The following is a 10,265-nucleotide window of genomic DNA, read 5'->3' as shown; positions in this document are numbered from 1 at the left end:
GCGCAAAAGAATACGATATGCTTTACGATATATATATATATGTGTGTGTGTGTGTGTGTGTGTGTGTGTGTTTCTAGACAAAACAAAAATCTATATACATATATAGTTTTAGAAGTAGTGTACAGACATTCATTATTGAGAAAAGAGGAGATCGCCAGGATTTAGGAAAACAATTTATTTATTTATTTAGTCATATATATATGTGTGTGTGTGTGTGTGTGTGTGTGTGTGTGTGTGTGTGTGTGTGTGTGTGTGTGTGTGTGTGTGATAGTATGTATGTATAACAACAACGATTGTTTACATATATAAACAAATTTGGGGGTCCGTATATAAAAATGCACACACCGGCGCACGACAAAATTTCAGGAGTAACTCTCTTAATCCCAAATGAAAAAGACAAAAAAAAAACTGAAATTACATTTGTATGTGATAATTACATTGATTTAAAATAGAATTACGGTTTAAAAAATAAAAATAAACTAACAAAAAGCATACATCCATAAAACTACATATATATGTTGAATTACATAACAATGGAAAATCATACGTCACAAATAACGAATGTATACAACGTTTTAGAAACAAACGCCGCCAGATTTTTTAGGCTACGCTTGCATGTAGGTAATCCTTACATGAGCATATTTTCGACTAAACAGGATTTAATCAAGATGAAAACCATCACTCTTTTCTTAGCTCTTTTCATTTTTGGTAAGTAACTGTGAGAAAGCCTTCTTCATGTTGACAAGAACATTTGTTTTGAATTTTTGCATAAATAACGCGTTCTCACTTTTCCCTGTGTATGTCTTTATTTTCCCTTAGCTTTTCCCTTCCCATTTACCTAATTTTTTCTTCCCCATTATATTTAGCTACTATTTCTCTTTCTAAAGCAGAAACGTTAGCGCCCCGGGCGAAGCATTTCAACTGTTTTTTACGATCTGAATTCATATTCCATCAAGTTCGAAAATTCCTTTCATCATTTTGGCGTCGATAAAACAAATACACGTCGAGTACTGGAGTCATGTAATGGACTTAACCATCTCCCCAATTGTTGCTGGCATTGCGCCACATTTGCAACCAATATCTTTCGTTACATCTCTTTACCGCCCTCCTTTTCTTAGTCCACAAATTTCTTGCATCTTACTCCCTTGCTTTCTCTCTCTCCCCTCTCATTCACTCACTCACTCACTCACTCACTCACTCACTCTCTTTCTCTCTCCCTCCTGTTTATTTACATTTCCCTTTTCATCTATTTAACATGCTGCTTCTTCTTTCTCTTTTTCTTCAGTATTTCTCACATCTCTCTTTCTCTCTTTCTCCTTTTAACTCTTTCTTTTGACATAACTCATTAACCCATCCGCTTCATTTATACTCTCAATGTTCGTTACTTTTATTGTTTCTTTATCTCTGTAAGAGATGTCTTAAATTTTAAGTTGCTAAGATTTCACCGAATGTTCTATCAGTGCCACGTAACATTTTTAAAATGTCTAAACTTTTTAGGGATCACTGCGCAAGAAAATTGCCCCGAAGAAGGCAAGAAGGTGTGCCCAAAAGCTATGGATCTGTTTCCTAAAAAGAAACCCGATAATGAGTACTGCAAGTTTGTATGCGTTTTCTTATTACAACCTCCTCTATTACAACAGCTTGTATTTTTCTATTTTTGTTAATGAAGTGAAATTGTCCAAACATTGTCCAAAGATTTCTTGAAATTTATGGGGTTTGTTTCTCCTTTAGTGTGTTTTAGTGTAATGGTAAAAAGAAACGGTCCTACTGAGGTGAAATAATTGGGCTGTATTATGTGAAGCTGGTATGATTTATGTGGGCAGATAGCACAAGGTCCAAGTCTTGGATGTATCTTAAAGCCAATGACATCATCATTTGGGTAATGCTGATGGAATATTTTTCCATATGAAGCTGATGATATAGCGCTGAAGGCAGCAAACGTTCTCACAAACACATTCACAAACGGGGACACTCTCTCGTTCTATTTCTCTCGCTCTTTCTCTCTCTCTCTCTCTCTCTCTCTCTCTCTCTCTCACACACACACACACACACACACACACACACACACACACACACACACACACACACACACACACACACACACACACACACACACATACACACACACACAAACACACAATCACATAATTATATAAATCAAAATTTTTCTGGAATGACCTCCATTCTCCACACACCTTTTCATTATCTGTTCAAATAACCAAGGAAGCCTCGCTGCAATGGTCGATTGTGTCATTCCTCTTCCATTTTATGTAGCTAAGTACATATATATAAATAATACAGAATGGGACAAGAGCGCAAAACATTAAGACAGTAAAATTTTTTTAAATGTGTAGAACTAGCACACGAGTAAGTATATATTTATGAAAAAGAACAAAAATGCTAATTAAAATTGGGTAAATTTTAATTTACTTTAGATAAATACATCAAAAGAAGAATGTTTGTGTCTTGTTTTAAATGTTTCTTTTTTTGACAAACATTATCAAAATATGTACAAAAATGCAATATGTAGAGAAAACTGCTATTAATAAAATTAAGTTAAACTTTAAATTAAAATAGACATTCGTAGTTAACTTACCTTTTTCCTGCAAGAACATGTGGTAATTTCTGTTAATTTTAGTGGCATGACATGTTGTACTGTCTGTGACGGCAAATGACTATTATCTAGATTATTGTATTTCCTCTGGTATATTTCCCTATTTTTCTTTTTTTTTTTTTTTCATTCTCTGCAGCCGTATGGAGTACTATGAAACCTGTTTAGGAAAAGTGAAGCATGGCTGTGCGAAACACTTCTCCAAGCTTCATCATGATAACTGCATTGGTATGTTATTTAAAATTATTTCAGTGTTTAAATTGTTTGAAAGTAGAAAGTAAATAAAGCAAAAACGAAATATCAACGAATTATATTTCACACGACAAAGAAGTTATACTTTCTTAATGCGATTCGATGTCCCTCTAACATTAAAACGAAATTTAGGTGCTTGGAAAACGAAATATTTTAGCTAATTTAAATCATTATTGTAAAAGGAGAAAGGGCTCTATACCCCTTTCTTATTTTTTCTGACCAGGCTCCCGTGGTTTTATGGGTTTTTCCACGTGTAACCTTTGCCTTTTCGAAGCGCCCCCCCCCTTTGGGAGTTCTACTTATTTATTTATCTATTTATTTATATCTTTCTCCGTTTTCTTCCTCTGTTTAGACGAACTTTCCTACCTTTTCGGACAAAACCTTTTGTAACCTTCGTCCTGTCTTTGTCCTTATATGTTTTTAATTGATATTAGCCCTTGTGGCCAATAAAACGAATTAATTATTATAAGCGATTTCGGAAGTCAGCTGTTTTATGGTTCTGTATATTCTCTCGTTGAGAAATTTTGTATGAAGTATATGCATAGGCACTTCAGTGCTTTATTCCTGGGACCTTTGGATGACTTTCAAAGCTCCCTGGTTTGGCAATGTTACCGAGGAGCCTTACCAGTTCGAGATAAACTCGCTAAGATGCGGTGGGAACAGTATTTCGGAATTGTGAGTTTCTGTCGAAGAACTACTGTCACGTTTGGGAATTGTATAACTGCCTTCCTAAACAATAATAAAGATTGTTCCACCGCCCCCTCTGAACAGGCAAGGGAAGGTGTGTTTTCTGTCTGTAGTGGCTGTGGAAAAAGAGGTTGTGTGGAGAACACCCATGGAAGGAGTAGTGACAGAGATCTCCAGCCTTGGTTTGGTTAATTTTTTAAATTTTCCGCCTTAAAAGGAAAATAAGGCTGGAGGAGAGATACTTACCACTCAGGGTATATGAGAAAAGATGAAAGAAATTGGCAAGCATGTTGAGTGTATGTGTCTGCTTAAGGGAGAAGAAAATGATCATAAAGGGTTCACTGATTGAACGTTGTTTGTGGGGTTACACCCGTCTCTCATTTCAGGATTGTCATCTATTATATTTTATATTTTAAATTTTTAACCTCGGTTATCGTTTTATGTGCATCCCCTTGTCTGTTCGCTCTTTCTGTAACCCTTAATGGTGAATAAAAAATCAGTTCGTAAACTTTAAATATACTGTTATGAATTTAACCATGCAAAGAATAAATCAGCATTTATATATTAATCTTGTTGACATGAAGTTAAAATTGCATTGAAATCGAAATGCTTGATGAGCATTAAAATATAATTGTTTTTCTATTTTCTTAACGTAGCAAATTCGACCGCTAGCCTGCCTGGCATTATGAAACCTCACATCATATTCATGATACCTATTATATCTACCTTGGTGTGATGGAGGAGAAATTCAACTAAGAATATATTTGACGTAAGAATAATAGTAATAATATGATAGCTTTCACGTTTGTATTTTTACACATTTACAACATAGCAACGCGTTATATTTATGGTGAAATCAGGCGTCAATATCGAGTCAATCCAATATAATTATTAAGAAAATACATGTAAGAGTGTGTATACATATATGTCTACATGTATGTAAACATGTTTAACTGTATATATGTGTGTGTGTGTGTGTGTGTGTGTGTGTGTGTGTGTGTGTGTGTGTGCGTATGCAATTTAAGGACTGCCAATATTTTACCTCGAATTTTGGACTCAAAAGGCCGGTTAACTGGTCTCCATGTGTATAAGGAACAGAGGTAACACGTTTTCCTTGAATGGGACAAAAGTTCGTTGTACTGTTCAAGATAAAAAAAAAATCCAGGAGGCTGGGCAAGTCTATTACATAAACCCCGCTACTTTATATATTTACCTCCAAATCGATTAAATGCTAACTGAGAAGGTAAAGAGCCGGACTATATGACAGTAAGAATTGCGTCCGACTTACTAGTGCGTCTGTCATCTCGCTGTCTTGATTCTCCACGTGATTAAAACTTAATATATCTAATAATATTTATTAAGTTCTTGTAATAACCCTCAAATAACATCACAAAATGATGACAGGCCACGTTAGATAGTTTTTCAAAGAAACCAAAACACACATTACTAAAATATATACAGTAAACATAACTTGTTAAATGAAAATCAATATTTTATTCAAATATTCAATACATATTATTTTGTTTTCTTTACAGGGCAGGTTCCAGTCAGTAATTAGTCTTGAAACTGTCTCTATGAAGTATATTCTGAATACATGCAGAAATAAATATTTCTTGATGCAATTGTTATCTTTGATTTTATTTTTATTATTATTATTATTATTGATAGTGTTGTTATTGTTGTTGTTGCCATTGTTCGTCGATTGACACGCATTGTGCGTCGCTCTAGTAGATTTGTTGATATTTGTACTGTTGTACAAAGGTGTGTATTTTACATTTCTTATTGTTGTATGGTTGGACTAGCAAAGTTTTCATTTGTGGCCCTTGACGCAGCAGAGTTGTTTGTTTGTTTACCCTAACAAGTCTCTTAATTTCTGTTTAAAAACAGATAGATTAAGGACAAAGGGTGTTTGTCCACTGAGAAGAACAGCGTGTTTTCCTCACAGGAAAACAGTAAAATTGTAAAAGTAAGAGACAATATCAACAGCAGTAACCTCAAGAAGAAAACAACACGAGAAATATATTCAAGTAAATTCCCGATGCTGACAATCAAAACAAAAAAGTACTGGGATAAGATGACGATCAGGCTGGCCAACGTCCTCCAGATATCAGCAGAGAGAAAGCTATTACTGAAAGGCCGACCAAAGGTTGCTAATGCTTACATCGCCTCTGTTATATATTACCGCCTGACCGTCGTGCTTAGCCCAAGTTTATATCATTTCCGCTTTCTGTAGAAGGCACGCGTTTCACTAGCCAGTCGCTCTATTTATTGTCAGCGCCGGTATATGGAGTACTGCACATTCTTGGTTGTTTGTGCGCAGACATTCGCTGAGGTTACGCTATCGTCAGCACCTCCCAACCTGCGAGCAGTTATGAACGTCATTTGTAAGACAGCATTTTCTACAGCTCGTATCTTTGTTCACGTGTAAACCGAGTCAAGGTACCAGCCATCTAGAATTCCGTCTAGCGCTCACAATTATCTGTCAGAGAAATGTGGTCAGTCGATGTTCCACTCTACTGGAAGGTTAGTGGTGGGCAAATGTAATGATGTTCTTGGAGTTGACGAGAATGATCTTCTTTATCTATTTCTGGGCTGGAGCTAGTGGATTATTTCCAAAACCCCCTGGCCTGGTAGTATTAGCGTAGGCATTGCCGGTTCGGGATACACACTACAGATATAGAAGTTCCTTCATCCGGGATGCGCGCAAAGCGATGTGAATGCTCTGCACGTTCCCGTGAAGTGCGCCAATAATATTAGTGCCGTTGGTTTATGTCGAACTCATACTGTCATGTGTAGAACGTATCCAGCTCTCACCTGAATCCATTGTGAATATCATCTCACCAACTTACTGTGGCTTGGAAGGGAAGGCAGTGTTTCTTTGTATGGTAGACTTGGTGAAAATAGTTGTGTGGCGGGCAATACTGAAAGGGCTGAAGACAGATACTTCCTACTTTGGCCGAGTCCTCATGCAAAGTAAAGTAAGGGTAGAGGGGGAAGACCTGCGCATCAACAGTTTTATTGAAAGGTGTATGAATATGGCAAAAATGGTCAGAAGGAATTCTAACAATATATCGATAGACGATAAGGGGAAGAAAATTGGCAGTGGTTCGGTATTGTCATTTTTGTGGAATTTTCAGGAGCAACCTTCCGAAACTCCCTGTTTGGGGAAGTTTTCACAGTTAAAACTTCTTTTATCGTTTTCACTGCTTACACTCTATTTTATGTAACCCCACACTGTCTTGAAGTGTATCGTCCCCATATAAAACACACCATGAATACCCGTTTCATAAGGCTTATGCATCGCAACTCTGATGTGCGTGACATGGTGATCTCATATCAAGGTAGAGAGAATATGACCTTGCTGGTGCGGCCGAATTAGAATTTTCTTCAGGTTGAATATCCCATTCTTTTCAAACGGTCTCTGAATAAGGTTACTTTAAGAACGATGAACGACGGACCCATGCTTGCAGAGGTGGTTAGAAGCTTGCTTCCGACCACAGGAATCCAGGTTCTGTTCCATTGCGTGACACCCTGGACATGTGCCTTCTTCTATATCCCAGGACCGACCAAACTGTGAGTGAATTTGGTAGACAGAAACTAAGAAGACCGTCATGTGTCTTCGTGTCTTTGGGTCTGTGTTTGTCTCCCATTTCCCCTTGACAACTGGTGTTGGCTTGTTTACGTTCCTGTAACCTCGTGGTTCGGCCTAATACAAAACTAACGGCCGATGCACAATTAACAAAAATGCACCGAAAATAATTTAGTGAAAATATGGTATGTACTACCCGATCATACGGGTTCCCATCATATAACTAGTAAAGAATTATGATATTATATCGATACAGTATTGATACTATAGAAACCAAATTCTTTAGAGTATATTTTAAAGTTACATGAAGCAAATTTATGATTATTTTGATAACATATATTTATAGTCGAATATATACTTTGATGGCACTCTCAAGAAAAATTAAATGATCTTTCATTGTTGAATTCTTAAATCATTTCTTTGAAATCGGTGAAGCACACTCGGGAAAATGAAAGTTGGTATCAAGTTGTAAAGTTGCATTGCTTCTAATTTGAATCACAAACCTTTATTTTCCTTGTGATTTCAGTCTCATATCTGTAATTGTGAAATCTATGCAAAGTTCATGGTTAATTGTTCTGTGAACATATCTTTCACAGTTTATATATGTATTTTATTAAGTTTTATTTTGAAATTGCTGAAAAAGTTGGTGAGAAGAGATATAGTTTTGCCGGTGATATTGACTTGGTAGACTTACTGGAGCCTTTCATATTTTTTGCATCTATTTATGAATACGAATTTAAATAACTAATAGAATGTTGACTCCATAGCGTCTTATTAAATTCTCACTTACAGGTCTACTGCTGTTTTTATAGCATTGAACGTTGATTTCTTTGTTAAATTAATGTTTTTTTTTCTTCAAAAATATATTAAAATTATATTATGGTTACCAATATCGAGTAACAATGATTAGCGTATATCACAGAAGTGCATTTGGTAAATGGTATCTTTCTCAATGTACTATACGAAGTAGTTCTTTATGCAACTATACAGTTGGAAATAACAGTAAGAAATAGAGAATACGCCCAGATACAGGTCTGACTTTATTCCCATCTTCTGTTATAGAATTATACTTTACTCTTTGGATTTTCTTTTTAATATAATAGGGACACAACTGAATAGTTAGCACGCCGGCCAAAGTTCTTAGTGGCGTATCGTCCGTCATTTTATTCTGAATACAGCTTGCCCTGAAGTCATCTTTGCCTTTTAAGCTTTCTGGGTCAATAAAATAAATAGCAGTTGAGTATTGGGCTCAATATTACTGACTTACCACTGGCTCAAAATTGCTCCCTTTGTGCCGAAATTAAAAAAAAAATAACATTTCGTGTTGAGAAGGCAAAATCGATAGCACGCTGGACAAAGTGATCAGTAGCATTTTGCCCATCCTTACGTACTGCATTCAAATTCCTCTGAGGTCGGTTTTGCCTTCCACCGTTTCGTTGCGGGGTTGGTAAAATAAGAACTAGTTCAGCACTTGGTATGATGTAATCAACTTACCCCACCTAAGCGAAAGGGTTGGTCTTCTGCCAAATTTTCAAACCGATATTAGTTGAGTATAACAGAATATTTCGTCGCATTTTAGATGAAATAATTCACACACACACACACAATGAAAAATGTGATTTTAAACTGCTTATTAGGAATCATCATATTGGAAACCAAACCCATATAGAGAGGAATCCTATTCGGGTTTCGCAAAGAAGAATTAGTGAAGACAAAGCATAGAGTATAATTAATGCCTGGTAAAGAGGCATATCCAAAACGTATTAATGATTGTGATATAGGGGAAAAGAAATATTTGATACATGGAACGTCGACAAAGAGAGTAAAATTACAATCACACCCAAACTGAATGTTTAGAAAAAAAGCCATTCGCAGTAATATTGATTTCAAACTGTAGCAAAAGGCCAGTACCTCCGGAAGAGGTTAATCATTTTATCGATTCCGAAAGGTTGAAGGATAATATCGACCTTGACGAATTTTAACTCAAACGTGAAGACAGGCCAAATATCAGTAAGCAGTTCGTCCGGCATGTGAACGATCCTGACTGCTCGACGCTTGCATATTCGGTGTGATATGAAATGATTCCCGTGCCATTGAATTACTGACCCCGCAGCAGTGAGAGGGATGTTGCCGAGTTGTAAGATTAGGTGGCCGTAATAGATGTTGAAATGATTGATTGGCGATGTTTAGTGGGCTGCTCCGCTTGATTCTAGGTTGCTAAATAAACCGGAAATACACTAAAAACGCCCACCGTTCATATAAAACAAATGCATCAATTATTGTAAAATGTGAATATATCAACGTATTTGGAGTTGTTTAAACTGGATATGATGGAATTCCTTAGGACAGTATTTGATACAGATATTTGATGATCAAAGGACACTTTAAAACGGAAATTAAATCTAAAAAGATAGAATGTGTACACGAACGTCAAACTACACGGAAACGCCATCTATATGAAAGGAAACGCCAGGAGGGAGTAAACAGAAAGAACGGAATTAAATGATTGATTAGTAAATCCAGGACAGAAAGTACGTAAAACATTATTAAAAGTGATAACAAAGTGATATATAGACGGAGAGAGTTGAATTTAACTCTACGCGTGGTAAGCGTCACTGGTGAGGATCAATCGTCGCTTTGGCTATATCCGCTAGGCTCTACCCACGAATTGTCAGGCTTATAATAAAGATCTGTGGCTTTTGAGTTGTTCTGATTCTTATTTCTAGAAATACCCGTATTAATTATTACCCTCCCACACTTTAGCAACTTGTGTTAATTTGCCTTACAAATGTTCCGTTCTGTTGCATCCTGCCGTCCTGTCTGTTAAGATTTTCCCATTTCCATTTTCCTTGCGCTATCTCACTTACACTCGTATGATAGTCGAAAACCCTTATTTGTTTTTGTTTTCGGACATAAGTGGGCGAAAGTACGTGGACATTCCAGACTCCGACTGAAGAGGCAAGTGGCAGTGAATGATCCGTGAATTTTGTTTTGTCCTGTTTGTGTGTGTGTGTGTATATGTGTGTATGAGTGTATGTGTGCGTATATATATATTACATGCACACACACACACACAATAGGAAACACTCTGAAAACACACACACACGTTAGAAAACCATACGTATT

General features: G+C 36.4%; 1 protein-coding gene across 1 annotated transcript; it reads left to right on the top strand.

Annotated features, from left to right (window-relative positions):
* The first annotated feature begins 551 nt into the window (after positions 1 to 551).
* On the top strand, positions 552 to 5,178 carry LOC106870879 (uncharacterized). The gene is made up of 5 exons (XM_014917118.2): positions 552 to 708; positions 1,498 to 1,597; positions 2,751 to 2,839; positions 4,207 to 4,319; positions 5,086 to 5,178. The coding sequence occupies exons 1-4, from the start codon at positions 633 to 635 to the stop codon at positions 4,284 to 4,286; spliced, it is 345 nt and encodes a 114-aa protein (XP_014772604.1). The 5' UTR covers positions 552 to 632; the 3' UTR covers positions 4,287 to 4,319; positions 5,086 to 5,178.
* Positions 5,179 to 10,265: the final 5,087 nt, after the last annotated feature.

The sequence above is a fragment of the Octopus bimaculoides genome, chromosome 18 (genome assembly GCF_001194135.2).
Source record: "Octopus bimaculoides isolate UCB-OBI-ISO-001 chromosome 18, ASM119413v2, whole genome shotgun sequence".
In the NCBI taxonomy this organism is placed as follows: Eukaryota; Metazoa; Mollusca; class Cephalopoda; order Octopoda; family Octopodidae; genus Octopus; species Octopus bimaculoides.
Note: the sequence above shows the minus strand (reverse complement) of the source record. Positions and strands in the feature narration are given on the sequence as shown.

What these genes read in the sequence shown, in the direction of transcription:
- LOC106870879 (XM_014917118.2), top strand. Translation starts at nt 633, where the DNA reads ATGAGCATATTTTCGACTAAACAGGATTTAATCAAGATGAAAACCATC. An exon ending in CTTAGCTCTTTTCATTTTTG is followed by an intron (nt 709 to 1,497) that starts GTAAGTAACTGT and finishes TAAACTTTTTAG; the next exon opens with GGATCACTGCGCAAGAAAAT. An exon ending in TCATCATGATAACTGCATTG is followed by an intron (nt 2,840 to 4,206) that starts GTATGTTATTTA and finishes TTCTTAACGTAG; the next exon opens with CAAATTCGACCGCTAGCCTG.